At 43.6% G+C, this 18,575-nt stretch overlaps 3 protein-coding genes across 5 annotated transcripts in view; 2 read left to right on the forward strand and 1 right to left on the reverse strand.

Annotated features, from left to right (window-relative positions):
• Positions 1-396: 396 nt before the first annotated feature.
• Rpl18 (ribosomal protein L18) lies at positions 397-2,215 on the reverse strand. 2 transcript variants are annotated; one of them, XM_071792450.1, is made up of 4 exons: positions 2,141-2,215; positions 1,699-1,785; positions 844-1,050; positions 397-763 (listed from the first exon to the last, which is right to left on the reverse strand). In XM_071792450.1, the coding sequence occupies exons 1-4, from the start codon at positions 2,183-2,185 to the stop codon at positions 494-496; spliced, it is 609 nt and encodes a 202-aa protein (XP_071648551.1). In that variant the 5' UTR covers positions 2,186-2,215; the 3' UTR covers positions 397-493. The 2 variants fall into 2 exon arrangements, with proteins under 2 accessions (XP_071648551.1, XP_071648633.1); XM_071792532.1 differs by lacking the exon at positions 2,141-2,215 and adding an exon at positions 1,926-1,954.
• Positions 2,143-9,388, forward strand: LOC139820149 (J domain-containing protein CG6693). 2 transcript variants are annotated; one of them, XM_071790305.1, is made up of 4 exons: positions 2,143-2,354; positions 2,444-2,758; positions 3,139-3,305; positions 8,734-9,388. In XM_071790305.1, the coding sequence occupies exons 1-4, from the start codon at positions 2,261-2,263 to the stop codon at positions 8,968-8,970; spliced, it is 813 nt and encodes a 270-aa protein (XP_071646406.1). In that variant the 5' UTR covers positions 2,143-2,260; the 3' UTR covers positions 8,971-9,388. The 2 variants fall into 2 exon arrangements, with proteins under 2 accessions (XP_071646406.1, XP_071646312.1); XM_071790211.1 differs by lacking the exons at positions 2,143-2,354; positions 2,444-2,758; positions 3,139-3,305 and adding an exon at positions 4,046-6,538 and having other exon boundaries at positions 8,734-8,790.
• Positions 9,389-10,855: 1,467 nt separating this feature from the next.
• Positions 10,856-18,575, forward strand: part of LOC139814392 (short transient receptor potential channel 4) — a 59,765-nt gene continuing 52,045 nt past the window's right edge. Inside the window, exons 1-3 of the mRNA XM_071780616.1 lie at positions 10,856-10,909; positions 10,966-11,138; positions 11,599-11,638. Of these exons, the coding sequence (XP_071636717.1) occupies positions 10,856-10,909; positions 10,966-11,138; positions 11,599-11,638 (267 nt within the window). The remainder of the gene's footprint in view (positions 10,910-10,965; positions 11,139-11,598; positions 11,639-18,575) is intronic.

Here is an 18,575-nt window from a genome sequence, read left to right on the forward strand (position 1 = left end):
CGCGACGGGATGTCCGGGTACTCACGCCACGCCAAGTTCAGCTCGCGAGTCGACGTCGATTGTTCTCGAGTTCGATTCGAGATGAAATGAACGAAATGAACAAACCCGATGCGCGTTTCTTTTCAAGTTGACGCACATTCAGGCTGTTCTTTTATCGCGATTGTTTGTCGAAAAACAAAATTATAATTTTTATTAATAATCTTTTTCTAATTTGTTATTTGTTCTTCAATTTTATATTTGATAAAGAGTAATGAACGAACAACAGATTTTAAATGTTAGTTTACAAATTGAATGGCACATACAATGTAAATTGTAAATCGTGTGAAATGAGTAGAAGTTACTAATAAATTAGAAAATCTAGATACGTGTAACACGACAAGAAAAGAGAACGGGAAATTATTGTGAAGTAAATTTTTATTTTTCAGTCACTTAACCGCATGGAAAAAAAAAGATTACATCTGGCAGAAGATCCGTCGAAATGTGTGTTGCAATCTTATTTCTTATAACCGCAGCTGCGTCTACGGCCTCTCGCCCGCTCGAACTTTCGTCCCTTGGACCTGACGTATGGTTTCGTGTGGGAGTGCGGCACGCCGGGCGCCAGGCCGAAGTGCTTAACGCTCTCGCGAGCGTTACGCGGTCCCTGCATCAGGACCGTGCGTTTTCCTGTCGGAGCGCGTAATGCCAACTGATCGAACGTAATGATCTCACCGCCGGCCTTCAAGATGCGCGCCCTAGCCTTCTCGGTCACGCGTAAAGCGCACACCTACAAAATTCAATTGCCGTGTAATACGAAATTTAACGGTCAGTTAGATGTCAGTTAGTGGTACACTTGTAGTCACTTACCGTCAATTTAGGGACTTCGAAGATCCTAGCGTCATCGGTAACGGTACCGACGATCACGGCGAGACAGTTCTCCCTTCCAGGTTTTTTCATAAACCTCACGATTCGTGCCAGGGAAATCGGTGGTCGATGAATCTTGCTCATGAACAGTCGTTTCAAAATAATTTTGTTGAACTTTGAATTTGTTCGTCTCGCCAAGAACCGATATAGCTACAACAAAAGCGTTCATTGTTCAACCGTGATGATTCCAATAAACTTGTAGTTCTCAAATCTATGGCCTTCTTTAGAAACTTTACGGGAATATACAATTTATTACAAACTTATTAATTGCAAAAAAATTAATTGCAGAAAAAATGTATAAACATCTTATGAAAATTTTATAAAATTTTGATCCTATAAAAGGTGCAGCCTAATTACAAAATTTGAGAACTATAATTACAAAGTTTTGATTATGTGGGGCACATGTATCAACTATAATAATCGCCCTTCTACGTTGCAAATAAGCGAGATAGGATAGTTGACGAGTATTTTTCTAGCGAACTTTCAAATTGAATCAGACCCAAGCAAGACCTGACACAGAGTGCAGCTCGCAATCTTGAAAAGATAGATGATACACGGTCACTAAATCTCTCTCACTTCAACCAATTGACAAGTGAAAATTGAGGAAAGGTACGATACGAAACTTTTGCATCACATGTAATCACACGTGAAACTAACCTCAATGAGGAACCATCATGAAAGACAAACGTGCATTATTTCCAACGAAATTCGAGTAAAATGGAATTAAATATTTCCGAGTAACAGTTCGACAGTATAATCTGCTTCGCAAGTAAATAATATAAAAGCCAAGGCATTTACCTTGACGAGGAGCCGCAAATAAACATCCTGCGACTTGGGCTCCGTTCGCCGCACCTTCCGATCGTGCTTATGATTGATGTCAATACCCTGCGAAGAGAAATATCCATCGTTAATTGAATTCGAACAATTTTATATCCCGCGATCACGTTCATTTATCACGATTGATGAGCGGCGGTACAATATCGCTCGATTTTTCGATCGAATCGGTCACCGCCGTACCGCCTTACCATTTTGACACAACCGGAAAAGAAACCGCACGAGCAAGAGGCATACGATGCGATGCAAGATCAGAAGCGGAAACAGAGGGCGCAGCTACTTTCAATGAGATGACGCAGTTGGTATGTGATGAGAGTTTTGTTACCGACGAAACAACAGTCCCGTCAGTGCGCCCTGGCGTAGGTGTCGCCTTCGACGGTTAGATTTGAATAGTTTGTGTACAAACCCGCGTTAAAATCGGACTCCACGGGCAGCTGACTGTTGTTGTCATCAGGTTTATTCGCGTCTTCGGTCTGCGGACTAAAATTTTTAGTATTTTCAGTATTTATTCGAAAAATTCAGCAGCATGGCGAGCTTATTGGATTTATGCGAGCAGTACTTCGGCGCCCGTAACTTTTACGACGTGTTAAAAATACCGAAAACCGCGAACGACAAGCAAGGTAAGGAACTGGCGATGTCGATGATGAAGCGGTTCTAACCTCTTGAAATTTTTATTTATGATAATAATATTCGTTATTTGTGTCATCAGTTAAGAAGGCTTATCACAAGCTGTCGTTGCTCGTGCATCCGGATCGGGTCGAGGAGGACATCAAGGCGGAGGCGACGGAGAAGTTCAAGGTTCTCGGTAGGATACATTCCATCCTCAGTGACAATGAGAAGCGCAAGATTTACGACGAATCCGGCCAGTATGACGAAGAAAGCGAGGAGGTCGTGATGCGCAATTGGGCAGATTATTGGCGGTCCTTATTTAAACCAATCACCGTTGAAGATATCAATAATTATGAGAAGAATTACAAGGGATCGGAGACGGAGATCAAGGATCTCAAAAGAGCATACATAGACAGTAAGTTTATATATTATGGGAGCTTTCCGGCAAACGACACAAGTCAACACAAACATCGTTCAATGTTTCTTTTTTGGCAATTAATAACAAAAATAAAATAATATTTGTGTTGATAAAATGATTTGTGCCACTTGCTGCAAAGCTCCTTATGTATAGATGATTAGAAGCTATCAATTTTTTCGAATTTATTGATTATCTTAAAAATAATTTTTATACCGCAAATAAGAATTAATACATATTTGTAAAGAAAAATAGATTTGATTTAAAATTGTTCAAAATTAGGTATATAATAGAAGAAAGAGATATTTTTTTATGTCACATATCAATGTTGTAATATATTAATGTATAGGTCTTGTTTATACATGTCTATGCTTTTTTAGGTAAAGGAGATATGGATTACATTTTGGAAGCTGTTCCATTCACAAACTGTGATGAAGAACCCAGGCTGCATGCCATAATTGAGGATCTAATAGAGAGAGGTGAAGTTCCAGAATATACAGCTTTCACTAATGAAAATAAAAAGAAAAAGCAACGCAGGAAAAGAAAGGTAAGGTATTAAGTATAATATATTCCATTTATATCGGTTTATAAAAACTATGTTAAAAAGACTTCGAGAAAAGAGCTTTTGAAACTGCAGTAGAATGCAAAAGATCAATTAAAATCAAGTGAATGTTAGTGTGTCTGTGAAAATAGCATTCCCTCTTTAAAATTTTGATATAATTGATATAGTTTTGACTCTTTAAAGAATTTTAGAGTTTCTGATGCATTTGCAAAATTATGATTTTCGCAAATCCTATTGTCTGTTATCGTCGAATGTTTATAGCTCGATTTTCTAATATTGTTTTATGTTTAAAACTCGTTTTTAATTATTTTCTCATTTATCCGACATACAATTATATCGTAATAATGGCTATTGTGAATATAATTTTGTATTTCTATTGCTTTTTTATTGATTTTGGAATTTTTTAAAGCATTCAAACGAAAAAAGTTAATTGTTGAAACAAATAACTTGTAATGTAAGAAAAAACATTGTTGCGAAACATCGTTTCATCACCCGTTTGTCTCTCGTCCACGTCCTACTCGCGTATCGATCTGTAACCGCGATCGACCGCGTTCAATTGTACCGCGAATTTTAAATCACGTTAGCACATTCTTGCTAAATGTCACTTCAACAGTCTTTTAACGCCCCGCCGCTCTATTTTCAACCTTCTCTATTTTTACCGATCGACTGTACAGCTTGACGGGTGGAAGGTAGTAGGAGAAATAGAAGCATCACTAGGAGGGGAAGGTCTAGTAAATAAGTAACCTACGAATGCGAGAACTGCTTCAGTCCGCGTTACAATTAGTTCGGCCGTTTACCATTAATCACAAAGCTCCGAACGAGAAATTCCTCTCGCGATGATCGTTACATTTCGTTCCGTTTGATCGTCGAAATGAATTTAATACAGGACTGTTTCTTTCACGACGTTTATCTTTACCATTAACCGAGACGAATCGCATTATTTTGCCTGTAATCCCTTTACACGTCAATCCAAAAAATGGATAGTGCCGCAACTGTAGTGTTACTCGCCTTGCTAATCGCGTTCGTCGGCGATGCCGCGGCATCGTGCAGAGAGGTGACGAACGAGGAGATGCTGGAATATTTCTGCGAGGGTGGCCATCCCGCTGATTTGACCACCATACCCGAGACAACCGAGAAATTGCGAATCACCAAGATGCCACTTCGCAGAATAACCGCCGACACGTTTGCGAGATTCGGCGGGAACCTTTGGGTATTGAGCTGTTCGCATTGCGAGATTACCGATATTGATGCGAACGCCTTTCGACGCCTCGTCAATCTTCAGCAACTCAGCTTGGACAGCAACCGCTTGACTACCGTTAAAGCATCGTGGTTCGAAGGTTTGGACTCCTTGACGTATCTCGATCTCAATTACAACGACATACGTGACATCGAAGACGGCGTCTACAAGAATCTACCCAGTCTCGTGGACCTTAGAATCTCGGGAAATCGACTGCGATGCCTGAATCTCGACGAGATGTCAAACTTGAGGGAACTGAAGCGCATGTTCCTCAGCGAGAACTCCGAGTTTGCCTGCCCGCACGCCGTCAGCAAGTTCCTTGAGAATCAGGGCGTTGCTTTTGAGCAGGATCCCGAGTGGAGAAGACTCGCCAGTGACACGATCGACGTTCACGTGCCACCGAGCTACGTGGAGGAGGACAGAGAAACCTTGCCGGCGCACCGCGAAAGGTTGCACCCCGATAGAAGACCGCCTCCAGAAGAATCAGAAGGACCTTATGGGACGAGAGATAGGACGTTTTATCCGGACTCTTCGGAACATCATTCACGCCACAGGAGACCACCAACCACGACCGTGCGGCCAAGGCATCAAGAAGACCTGTCGCGAGTGGAACAGATTCCGAACACAAGACCCTTGCCCATACCGTCGTCGCATCAGGTAATGCCTTACTCAACGCCGGAAACGCCACGAGCACCGCCCTCGGAGGATATCAAGATGTCAGGAATTGACGAACCATCGCGAACGGGACACACCTCAATGTATCCAACGTACGAAACGACGCCCCGTTGGTCATATCCAACGCCGTACCCGCCGTACATTCCAACGCGTGAAACAACGCCTTATCCGTCGTATCCCACGTCTGAGAGATCACAAGTATTTGCTATAGGTCATCCTACAGAGGCCGAAGTGATGTCTTATCCGTCGTATTCCACGGAAAGATCGCGAGTAGTTATTCCTGCAGAGGCCGAAACGGTAGGAACATTCGGGAGATCATCACAGGCGGAACTAGACACCAGGACATATCCGCTGTATGTTACAACGTCCGACGGTCTGGAGAGAACGCCGCATGGATCCGTTCAAGTGACGCATCCATCGTCCGGTAACTCGGACATGGTTACTTTCGGGTCTTGGTCCACAGATGATTCGATCGAGCATCCGGCCAATCCGTCCTGGACGCGGGAACATCACGAACAATCTCGCCGTCCTGCTGGGAACGATAGAGCGACGTGGTCAACGAAACCGCCGTATTACGGGCATGACCCACGTAAAATGATCGTCGAAGAATCGTCGTCGGAGACCGACGACGACCTCTTTGTCGCCACGGATCGTCCTGTTGTGTACGATCGATCGCAGACCACGACGACGCGCGGCGTACATTACGTCAGACCTTCGCCACCGGAACTGATGCACTCACCGTCGACGGGCGAGTTCTATCCAGGTCCGTATTACGAACCGGGAATCACCGTGCATCCACCGTTGCAGAATTATCAGGAAAGCGACAGGGAGGCCATGGGTGTTCGTCCGATGGAGACGATGACGACGACGGACGAGCCACTTCCCGAATGCAAGAATTCGGCACCGAAGACCCGACCGGCCGCTGCACTAGTGACGTTTATTGTCGTCACCGTTCTCGGGCACGCCGTCGTGGAGCGATTTTAGTTTCGAGCGCGCCTCCCTTATCGTCCAGATCGGCGGGATAAATTCCAACATCACGCCATACAGAAGAAAATCGAACTGAGGTCTCGCCGATCTAAGGAACGCATCTAAACACCGTGTTGTGACTTGGAATTTCGAGCGCGCATTTATGTATTTAACATTGTAATATTTCCTCATACCTAGCTGCCGAGCATTTTCCCAAAGACGCTTCGTAGGATTATTAACCAGATGCAGATAATTAGCGAGAGTGGTCAGATGGGTGAAACTTTCTTCGGAATTGAAAATTTTGTTCTCCAGAAATGGCAGAGCCAGCTAAACTTGATGCGTAGGTATCATGTACAATAGATATTTAAAAATGCGAGGAAGAATTAATTCTGACATTTCTAATGCATTTTATTGCCAATTCCAGGCAATTCATCTAAATGTGCACGTATACAAAAGCTCTTTTCTAATGCGCAGAATGGGAAACGCGAACTTTGATGCTGTAACTTTTTCGATTGACACAAAAAACTTGTTGAACGTCGACTTAACATATCCCAAAGAAAATCAAAGAAAAAATATGCTAAAGTTTATCAGCTACTACTAAACTTAGCGAATCTTTGATCTCACGATCGAACGTGGTTCCGTTTCTCGGAATCGTTCGGGGCGCGGCCATATGTTGTAACACCATGAAACGTTTGCCAAGTAGAAAAGCCAATAGAGCGGGGTGTGTGCGTGTCGTACCGAGAAATGATTTTAATTGCAATTAAGCGGCGACTCGGTCGTCGCGTAGTAATGAAATAATTACAAAGTGTCATCGTCCAAATGCGCGGTCGCGCGTTATGTAACGACCTTGTAACGACTCGATCGGCGTTGCTCTTCGCACAAACGCGTTAAATATATGCTGAAAGGCGACACTGTTAGGAGTCAAGTTCGCACGGCAGCTTCCGTCATTCTTCATGCAACAGGTGCATCTCCGCGGAGAATCTGCCGAGGTCGGTCGCGCCAGACGGGAGGAGAGAACGAGAAAGAGAAAGAGAGGTAGAGAGAACGCGAGTTCTCTCGCGTAGAAATCGAGCGGCCTTGAATAAAGCGTTAATAAAGCGTCCCGTTATAACGAGAAGCGACGTTTATCTTCCTAAGATATGATCTTCATCATCGACTAAACGCGTAGCATTTCCGCGCACATGTTTTCCAAGAGTTTTCCCGCTTCCGAACGAGCGAACTTGAGGGCCGCGCAGTCAATTCTCCGTGGGATTCCATACCGATGACACGATCGTGTTAAATATTTCTTCGCGCCATCCGTGCTTCGATTGCTGTCAATTATTTAACGTCCATTTCCTTGGGCCGAGACGTGACGCGATAATCCCGATCAATATAGACCTCGGATCGCGCTGCAAGGTCGCGGAAAAAAGGTTTCCACCTTCGACTCGGGCTGATGCGCGTACGTGTTGACGGCCTCGCAGATATTTGGCACGGCTCGAAAGAGATCTGTCTCAAAATATTATATTTGCGCGAAGCAACGCTTCCCGCCCGTTTGCATGTTCGAGCGATAGTTCTGTCATCTCTTGATTGACGTAACTCGATCACAAGATAGAAAAATATTATTTATCCAAATATATATTATGTCATTCGTCATTTTCGCGTCTCAGTTTGGTGGTCAAGAAAGTCTTGTTTGATAAATAAGATCTCAACTCGTTACAACGACCACTATTGACTCAGAAAGACAAAGTAAGATCTCCTTCGTTTTTAACCGCTGACGAATCTACCGTCTCGCGACTCGGTATACAGTCAGAATCCCGCGTGACGTTGTGCAATGCACCAGCATTAGGCACCCAGCATTAGACGTACTTGCCAGAAATTATAAATAACGGAATTTCTTCAGCAGCGGATTATGGAGTAGGTCACGCGCGATATGAAGCGTCATCGACGCTTATGTATCCCGGAGGTAGCTAGGCGCTGCCGAAAGGAAAACCTCAGCCGCGGAAAAGCGGATTCGCGATGCTGCGTTCTAGGATTCATGGTCATATCGCGATCCAAGTAGACTCGATATTGTAGACTGCACATCGACGGTCTACTGCGTCTTTACTCTGCTTCGTCCGAGTCACGCCTATAAGTGACGCGTACCCCGCCGCTTCGACCATCGATAAAATCGATGACCCCCTTGAAATTAAACTGCGCCGTTCCCCAGAAGGAAGAAGAAGAGAGGCTTGACTTCGAACGCGAAGTCGCGTGCGCCTAATACTCTCGAGGATCAGCGGCGCGTGGCGCGTTTCGGAAATAGAAACACGTAACGTAGAGCTCTCGCGTCTCCTCGCTCTTGTTACGAGCGGGCTGCAATCAATCTCGTTAACAGAGAACGCGCTTGTGCGTCTCGCGAGCGGCCGTTATCTGCTCTGAAAAATCAATTCCCTTCCGCGGCGAGTCTGGATCGAATTATCAATTTAGACTAAACGCGCTGACTAAGCCGCTCTCCAGTCCGACAGTAAACAGCCATCGACTTCTCATGTTAATTGGTCTGATCGGTCTCTCTGATTACAGTGGGCCAAGGAGGCGGCTGAAGCCGAACGCCTGGAGATGATGCTGAAGATCGAGAATGAGGAAAACGCCACGAACGATCTCGCGCTGGTGATACAAAATCGTAATAAGGCTCGCGCCAATCAATCGGATAGTTTCTTCGACTCCCTGATCGACAAGTACGCGAAGAAGGCTGAAAAACCGACCAAAAAGAAAGCTTCGCCCTCAGAGACCACGAAGAAAACCAAGAAGAAGACATAGAGATAAGCGGTTGTGTCGAAACTGTTGCGCGTCCACGCCGCGTCTTCGAAAATTTTAACCTATTATTAATTCAATCGCAAAACACGAACTTGCTGTAGGTTTTCATAATGTGGGCGGTTGTGTTTAGTTTTTTGTATAAGTTCGAAACGTTCACCGAATCAAATGGACTAACTTGCATGGTTCAATATAAATATCGTCAATTAATCGCGCGTAACGCAAATTAAACCATATGTATCGAATTAAACATTTTCTCGTGGTAAGTGTGCACAACGGCGTAGAAGTATTGTACACTTTATATAAAAACAAATGTCGTATTTCATGCCGAGTTTCATGATATATAATAATACCCTTGAAACCAAGGTGCTTTTGTAATTATTTTCCGTCTAAGATGTGTAAAATAGAAATAGACAACTTTTTTTCAACATCTTTTTCTATAATTTCTTTAAAGGTCTAGTTTAGCTAAGGACGAGAGATCGAAGATAAACCAAGAGATAAGTATACTTTAGTATGGTTAGCGGTATAGCGCCTAGTGGTATAGATCCGCTGAATTAAATATGGAAATACCGCCACACAATTTAATTGAGTGACGATTCTGACACAGTTGGTTTAGCTACAGTTGTAAACGACTTGTTTTATTGTCACATATACGTAAGGTAATACTTTCTAGCCACATATTCGATCAATTTCTCTACATTATAAATAAAAATAATATATTTTTTAATTTGCAAAAGGAAATGTTACTCCTGATTAAAAGAGAACCGACAATTTGTTGACTAATAGGAATGTTAAGATTTCCTGCGAAAACGGTCAAGACTTTTCTAATTCTTTTAGAGACAATTATATATAAAGAAAATTTTTTTAAAGTTCAATATCTCGATATCTCGAATAGAAAAAGAGATGTGTTGAAAGAAAAGAGTTTGCTCACAAATCAATTTTTTTCACATTGCAGAAGCTTCTAAATTTATTTAATACAGTTTTATGTGAATAATCGTGGAAAATGTTATGAAAATCATAAATTTTGGAAAGGTTAAATTCTTATTAATAGAATGTTGGATCAAAATTTTCATAGTGTAGGCGATTAATCGATGCACTCTGCATATTGGCGCTATGCCAGTATTGCCAGCTGCACGCAGTGAATGCCGCGGTCGGCGCGGGCCATTCCGGCATCACTGCTCTCGGATTAAGTGCGGACTTGCGGAGTTAATACATAAATCGCCGGGTCCGACGGCTCAGATTACGAAAAACTGATATATCGCATGTTTATTTAATACATGTGCTTCGCGGATCTTATACGGATACCGAGGATATCGCATTCAATGACATTGACTTTCGATAACATTTTTTTGGATGATTGATCTCGCTTTTCTCAACCTGACTCGCGTCGTTACGTGTCGTGTCGTGTCGCGCGGCTCGCGGCTTCAGAATAAACACGGATAAAAAGATCGAACGGACCCTAAATCGAGTAACGTGTTTAATTAGCGCTCACGGTCTCTAACGTACGTTTAAAATCTGTTTTGATATTTGGCGATCGTGGAGGATAGATGCGAGAGATAATTTAATGTTCATAAATCGATGATTTAATCCAAGTTAACCAAAATCACAATTAATCAGTAAAGCAGCGATCGTATTATTTTCGGTTGGCACGTTGGTTGCGAATATTTCTCTTTGACCTATTAATTCATACATTTATTCCTCTTACGTCGCTTATATTGCAATACGTAAAAGTAATCTCGACATTATATTCCTTGTTCAAAGTGCGGGAAAGTACAGGTGTGGGAGCTGTGGGAGCAGCAGGTGTAGCGCGTCCTCGGTCCTCGCGACAGCTGCTCCGTTGCTCCTGCAGGCGAGTGAAGTTGGCCGCGCGATTTATGAAATTCTCTCCGCCATGTTTAGCGTCTACCTGCGGGGGCTGCGGGACGTCACGGGTGTCGAGCGGATCGTACATATGTTTATTCGTAGCTTTTCCGCCATAATTTTTCCGTCGCCATGTAAAAGTACGCGCCGCGTCGCGAGGTTAATATCGGGAGTGCCGTGCAAATAAGTGTCGCGCGATTATTAGCGACAATATTTTTGCGCGTGAACGTCGTGAGTGAGTGCGCCGACGAAGATGGGACAACGGAGAAGGACGGGGCCTGGGAGGCAACGGGCGACGGCGGGGCGACTGTAAGGTGAGTAATTGGTTATATTCATTTATTATTTTGCTGTCCTGAGCTGCGTTCGAAAACGTCACCCGAGTAGTGCACACGAGTATACTCCTTTCTCTTTCTATCTCAGCGAGTTAGAAGGAGAAAGGAGTATACCCGTGTGTACCCGGGTGACGTTTCCGAACGCAGCCCTGTTAGTCCTGTGGCGGATTCCGCCACTTTCTCAAACGTGATCCTTGATTCGCTCATTATATGTGATACTCATTATACTCGTTCGAGATTTAACTCCGGCGCAATTTCGGAGTTCGATCTCCGGCGAGAAAAGATATTACGTCGCGAACGTTCCTAGGTAGCAAGATGACGTCTGACTGACGTCTATTAGACGTCTCTAGACGTCATTAAGACGGCATTTGACGTCACTTTGCTACTGGGGTTGCGTCTCTCTTGGACACTGTTTTAATGTAAAAATATTTTTTCGTTACAGATCAACGCAGGGTTACAACTCCGCTGTTGCGCATCGGCCGGTAAGATTTTTTTTTTATTTCAATGCAATCGAGGCAATGGATTTAACTCAGTGACAGTGATAACTGAATGGGGCCGCGGCTGCTCCGACAACATATATGAGTAGCGGGGATGGAGTATGGGTAGGCTGACCTGGCTGACTAGTCATGGTGTGTTCGACGGCTCCATTCTGGTATCACTAATAATATGCCATGTTTGCGATCTTAGAAACAACATGCTTATAAACAACGCATATTTGTCTTGACATCGAAGGAATCAATAATCTCCCTTTAAAATTAACTTCGCTACATTTCAAAAACATATATTCCGTCATGCCTGACATTGACAGTTAATACATACTTCATGCATGTGATGTTTGATAATTTCGAGCGCGAAATACTTCAAAGATAAAATAACACGTACATAATTTTTAATCTTGTCGGGCTAATTATATGGGGAGTGAGAATTACAGTATACAGTACAGTAAATATTACATTATATATATTCTTGAATAAAATTACCTTTTATCATATATTTTATTTAATTTTTATATATTGTATATAATATATAGATATATACATGTTAATCAATTAATTTATACAGCTTGTAATTCTTCCATATCGATATTACAGAGAAAAGTATCAGGTAGATTGCTATAACTTCCAAAAGATCGCGCTAGAAGTATTTTCTCGTATTATTTGCAATCTAACTTATCGCTATACGACAAAATAAACATTCAAAAGTTCTTAAAATTAATTATACTTTTGTGATAAATAATTTTGCTGTAATATTTGTCACGTGTAATAAATAAATCTAAACAATATTTAAAATTAGATTATTAAATATTTGACACATATTCTCGAAATTAAAAAGCTTCAAATATTCTATAACGCATCATTATATCAGCGATATTCAAAATGGCCAAACAGCTTTGGCCATTTAAAGTTTAAACAATATGCGCTGAACGCACAAAGGCTCATTAAAAATATATAAGTTTTCTCTAATGCTTCAAAGCTAGGAATATATTTAAATAAAGTGATCAGAATTTTGTCAGTGCGACATAATTAATTATATTATTTTATTCGGCGCTCGTATAGTTTCTCAGACAACGCGTATGTTTAAAAAAAATGTCTTTACGACGTCTTTTATATGCATGCCGTCTGGGAATTAGTTCCGTCTCATTTAAGATCGTATTTAACATATTCGGAGAATATATTTTTATTAATATAAGTTATTAATATAAGGTATTTGAAAAATGCATTGTCAGTTTCACCCTGCGCGCAAATTCTTCGGTGGTCTAGGTGGCACCGTCATTAGTGTCACGGTCATCGATAAGCACCGGCACGGTGTCAGTCACACCGTTGGTCACACAGCTCGTGAAGGATGGGCACGAAGGGAAGAGGTAGAGATGGCAAAAGAAAAAGGGAGAGAAAGAGGGGCAGACTCCTGCCGAGCGCGTCTATTCTCTCTCGCTTGCGCGTCCGGCGCGTCCCTCGTGTTTCGTGCGGCTCGAGCTGATGATCATGGTGACCACGATGTTATGGTGCTCTCAAATCGGTGTTGGTAGAGATGGTATGTACACTAAGCAAGTGGCCGCCTCCTCGCATGGTCAGTCTCGTGTTACGTCTGGCCTGGCCGGAGCGACAACACGGTGCACATCGGGTGACACAATTCCCAGTCGATACCCTTCCTTTTTACATGCGGTTTTATGCGGTTTTATACGCGGTGCGCGCACGTTGGCGTGACATTTACGACGATTTTTATCATTTACCTTTAATCATATATCGACTAAAAAATGATATCCCTCTCTCTCTTCTTTGCATTTATTGTTTATCACGATAAATGTCGTACCGAGTCTCAGTGGTCGAATTGATAAAAATACCCGTCCCAAATAGTCCTAAAGTTCAGGTGTAAAATAAAAATTGAAATAATTTTGCAAGTCAAGAATATACAATACGAATTGCATGTTCATACGAGACTTCATGTTATTCATTTTGTCTTGTCCAATTTTGACAGAACTCTTTTGCCACGTTGAATCGGGACCAGTTGCATTTTTAATCGAACCTTCGACTTAATAGTGATATGAATTATCGTACTTGTTGAACAATGGACGAAAGATTATCTCTTAAGCGATTATAATTAATTACTTTTCTTGCTACCAGCTTTTTGATACACTTTTTGATCTCGATAAAACGAACGTCTGCGAAATCTGTACTGCTCGGAAAACCGAGCCACCCGTTGTACACGAGATTGGCGCACACTTTGACGGAATCACGTACGGGCAATTATGGATATGTGGTGCAAACATAGGTAGCAAAGTGTAAACCATTATTATTTTTAGCCAGACATGTAATAGGAGGCCGGATCGGAGTTTACCAAAGAACGGTAACACAATAGCCCGGCGAGTAACCGGGCTCGTATTTTTTCGCCTCATTAAGCAGCAATTATATCGCGACCTGTTGGCGATTGCGGCAGAACGTTCTCGCAGTTGTACGCAACGGCAAAGCTCGTGCTCCATCGAACAAAACAGATGAATCGTGTTGTGTAAGAGGATAAGCGGTTTGCCGTATTATGAAACAATTTGATTAGCGAAGCGTCGAGCGTTAGAGTTCTCAGGCTGCCACGGAATATTTCATTGTACGCGTTTAGGGATCGATAAATCCGCCGATATATCCCACAATCGATGGGCGGGATAAGTATGGAAAGCTAAGACGACACTAGAATCCGACATGTCGCGAAACTCTTTCGACCTCGCGTATATATCTGCACGTTACTCTAGAATTCTAAATCGGCTCGTTCGTGTTTTGAAAAAGCGTATTTCGCAATGATCCGCGGTTGCCGTTATTTAATGCCAATCGAGGATTGCGAATATATACGAGTGTAAAAAGTTGACACGTTGGCCACGTTTGCGGGTGTAGACCACGTAGCACGGCAGAAAGACTCGTAAATCATCGCGTCGCATGTGCGCGTCGAATAGAATCCCCTTTTCGCACGTCGTTTAAACCGCAGAAATGGGAAACGCATAATCGCAGTCGTGGCATTTAAAGCGGCATAAAGTCCGCAACCTATTTCCACTTAAATTCTACGATCTACTATCGAGTAGCGCCGAACGTGTCGACGACGCGCCAAGTCTCTCTCTCTCTCTCTCTCTCTCTCTCTCTCTCTCTCTCTCTCTCTCTCTCTCTCTCTCTCTCTTTCTCGCTAAGTGCACGGAGAAAGTAGAGGAGGAAACTGGCGAGCGCGCCCTCGGTCATGGAACAAAGCTCCTATCTTCGCTCTCTTCGAGAATCGTCATTAAGATACGTGATGTACGTGATACACCTCCGTCAAATGGACGGAGAGGAGGGAGAGGGAGCTTCTTTGTAGGAAAGCGGAGGAACATCGTCTAAACATCGGGAACCATTCGCGCTCTGTCAACGCTCCGCAACGCGATTCTATTTCTAACCATTTCTAACCATCGTATCCGATCCCCGTCGTGAATCGCATCGAGAGGTGCAGCATGCGCCGCGCGAGATTCACCCCATTGAATCCGAAAAGCAAGCGAAGGAGACGAGGAGGAGGTGGGTGGAAGGCGTGGGGGCGAAAGGGGAAAGCTGGCGGCAGGGTTGCGCCGGTGTGATAGAGCGAGAGAAGACACTCTGTTGCACAAGGGACGGTGGAGCAAAGGGGGAGACCGGTGGTTGTAGCCGAGAGACGGTAGTGGAGAAGGAGGAGAAGGAGGAGAAGGAGGTTGGTGCGGAGGAGAGCCGCAGGAGAAGGGGGGGGAGAGCGACATTCCAGAAGGCGGCGGCGGCGGTGGTTCTCGTGGGAAACCAAAGAGAGAGAGAGGAGAAAGATCTCGTCTCGAGGAGAGGTTGCGGGCCTTAAGGCACCGTTCTCATCTCCCCGACGTGTGACAAGATCGTAGAGGCTTCTGCTGAGGCGCGCTGCCACGAGTCACCGAATTTATAAATCCGTTTGGAGAGACGAGTCCGATTTCTCGTACTATTCTCATACTATCCCCAAGTTAAACGGTGCTCCTCGATTCGCGCGATTCTAACAAAGTCGCCTCGGGAGGTCAACGTCCAAATTAATTAAAATCTGCTTTCACACACCGCTCGGAATGATCTTAAATTCGAATCGGATTACAATTTAATAAATTTACTAAATTAACGTAAAATGGAAAATTGAGACCGCCGCCGATCTTTATGCACGTTTTTAATTATGTATGGATTTAAAGAAAGCTGATTATTTTTACGAGGCTGTTTAGATTGGATGATGTATTTGTTTCTACGGTATTTAACATAACGCCATTTAATTCAATCTTAAATAAAAATCTAAAATTTGAATCCTTGTAAATATTTGTAAAAATTAGGCTAATTTTATTAAGATATATTTTTTGAAAGTACTAATTTTTATTAAAATTATGTTTTTGTTCAGTATTTTTTAAGATTTGTTTTATGAAAGAATATATGATATAATAATTATGCAGAATATATTATATACTATTAATAGTCAAATTAATAATTTCAATGAAAATAAACATTTATCGTTGAATGTAGTCACACGATTCCAAATGTGTAATAATTTCGGAAGTTTTTTATCTTGTAAAAAATTATCTGAATAATTCCGTGAATTGAATCAATTGTCAATGATTTAAAAAATTAAAATATTGTGCTTACATAAGCGTGTTTATTAAAAATCAAAGTAGTATATTGCGAGGAAATTTCGAAAGCATCAGATATTTAATAATATTAATTAAGTATATTAGTAATAATTCAGTCAGAAGACAAAATTAGAAGACAATGATGATAAAGGTCTATTTATACAGCAATAATAAGCGATATTGCACTTTCGCACTTGTCTTTGGTCTTTTGTTTAGTTTCACGCGAACAATCGCTGCATCATATGCCACGGTTATCATTGCAATAATGCAACTCAGCGTAATCCGATTACCGCGCAGCCAATATCGATAACTCGCGCGATAAAGTCGCGATAAAGAAAACCGCCCCTTAAAGAAACGCTTAGCGAAGGCAAATCGGGTAACAATGATCTCGACTGTAATCCAATGACGAAAGATTTCTCGTGACGTGGCACAACAAAGTATTGTAGACGACGATCGACCAGGATCGATTTCATCCTGTTTGCTTGATCAGTGATATTTTTTTATGATCACATTGTCACATTAGAAAATTCTTATTCACGGTGCGACGCGATTTAGCATAGGGATACCGAAACGAGGAACCTGCCTCGGGCCCTGTGAATCGGCCCTTAGGGCGAATCCGCACAAGGTCTCGGGCAACTGCTTTCCAGTCAAGAACGAACGAGTCAAGAGGAGATAATGGCACGTTCACGAGGCGTCGAATCATTACCGACAATCAAACTCTATTTGCGTCGCATCATTTGCGATAAAAGGGTTGTCCCGCAGTCAGGATACGGCGCGAGAGAAGAGTCCTCCCATTCGCGCGAATTCTTTACGTAAAAATGTACGAGTTAATGAAAAGCGCGATATCCCAACAAATCCCGTTTGACTCTTATGAGAGGACGTCGTTTTACGACACACTCCAATCTCAGCTTTCTTCAACCCTTTTAATACCGGTGATAATTTCTCGATTCCATCGAGAAATCGTTTCGTTAACGCGAAGTAACGTGAAATATTGTCAACTAATCATATTATCGTACCGACGTTAGAGCGAGTTTGGCGAGATCGAGATACGATGCATCAGTCGTCTTCACGTGAGTCGTCTATCGCGACTCGCGAGAAATTTCGAGAGATACTTCCGTATCTGTATCTGCTTTCTATGCGCGAGCATACAAGTGTGTGAGAGCGCGGCCGTTCGCGTGAACGCGGATACGTTTTCAATTTCTGGTAACAATGTTCTTATCTCGTCGCGGCCACTTAACGAGCGACAGGTACGACAGGTCGTGTACGACGGGCAGTAAAGCGCCTCATTATTATTACCAGTGTCGTAAGAGTCGGCGCGTCAACCGCGCGCGGCAATTACGGCCGCGGCAATTACGGCGCGGCGGCGATAATCGCGCGCGACGTTATCGCCGGCGATGACACGCAAACACCTGATCTCGCCCGATCGCGAGAATATACCGTAATCGACACGCGGAAATTCAACACCGTCGCAATTAGCGGAACCCCAAATCGTCGCGGACGCGCGCTCGATTTGACTCGAGCGGATTTTACCCTGAAAGGAACGCGACGCGAGACTTTCGCCGCGGCCTGCGAATACCCACGGGGTTTTCGCGAATACCACTTATCCTGAAATCAAAGTCTCCGATCGAGACGCTAAGTGATGACGTACAGACGTCCCGAGGAACACCCTGTATAAGACAGGAGGAGGGGGAAGAGAGGGGAAGGAAAGGGGCGAGAGGGAGCAGCCAGGCATGCCAGCCGCGAGATGAGAAGAAAAAGGAGAGAAGAAGGTGGAGAGTTAATTGAATCCGAGCAGCGTATAAGTAGAATGGCCTATTCCTCCTTTGGTTCTCGCTTCTCTTATTCTTCTTTCTTCCCCTGCGCGCCTCTCCTCCCTCGCCGTCATCTCGGCCCCTACCCCGCGACACCCCGCTTCTCGCGCCGTCCTTCGCAGCTCCTTGTACCCTCTTCGGTCAGGGTACTAAGGAGGATCGGTGGAAGGACGCCGGAGGTTCCGGAGGGAGAGAGAGAGAGGGGGGAGAGGGAGAGAATGAGAATGAGAGAGAGAGAAGGAGAGGGAGAGGGAGAAGGAAGCATTCCTTTGTCTCTGCGCGCACGGATCTAGATCATATATAGCATATAATGCGCAGAGGCAAGCATACGGACGCGTGATATGCGTGCACACACCCGAGCTGTATCGACGACGCACACGTGAAACCGGTGAAACAACGTGCACGGACGAACGGTGCACGTGCGCTTTCAAAGGGTCCTGCCGCGATATTCCCTCCGGCCATCCCGAGGAGGTTCTTGTCTCGGATGATATACTCGGTATGAGT

Source organism: Temnothorax longispinosus, chromosome 1 (genome assembly GCF_030848805.1).
Source record: "Temnothorax longispinosus isolate EJ_2023e chromosome 1, Tlon_JGU_v1, whole genome shotgun sequence".
In the NCBI taxonomy this organism is placed as follows: Eukaryota; Metazoa; Arthropoda; class Insecta; order Hymenoptera; family Formicidae; genus Temnothorax; species Temnothorax longispinosus.

Excerpts from the sequence above, each read along its gene's own strand:
- Rpl18 (XM_071792450.1), bottom strand. The coding sequence starts at position 2,185 with ATGACAACAACAGTCAGCTGCCCGTGGAGTCCGATTTTAACGCGG. Across the intron at positions 1,786-2,140 it reads GGAGTCCGATTTTAACGCGG|GGTATTGACATCAATCATAA; the intron begins GTTTGTACACAA and ends TTCTCTTCGCAG. Across the intron at positions 764-843 it reads TCGAAGTCCCTAAATTGACG|GTGTGCGCTTTACGCGTGAC; the intron begins GTAAGTGACTAC and ends TGAATTTTGTAG.
- LOC139820149 (XM_071790211.1), top strand. The coding sequence starts at position 4,297 with ATGGATAGTGCCGCAACTGTAGTGTTACTCGCCTTGCTAATCGCGTTC.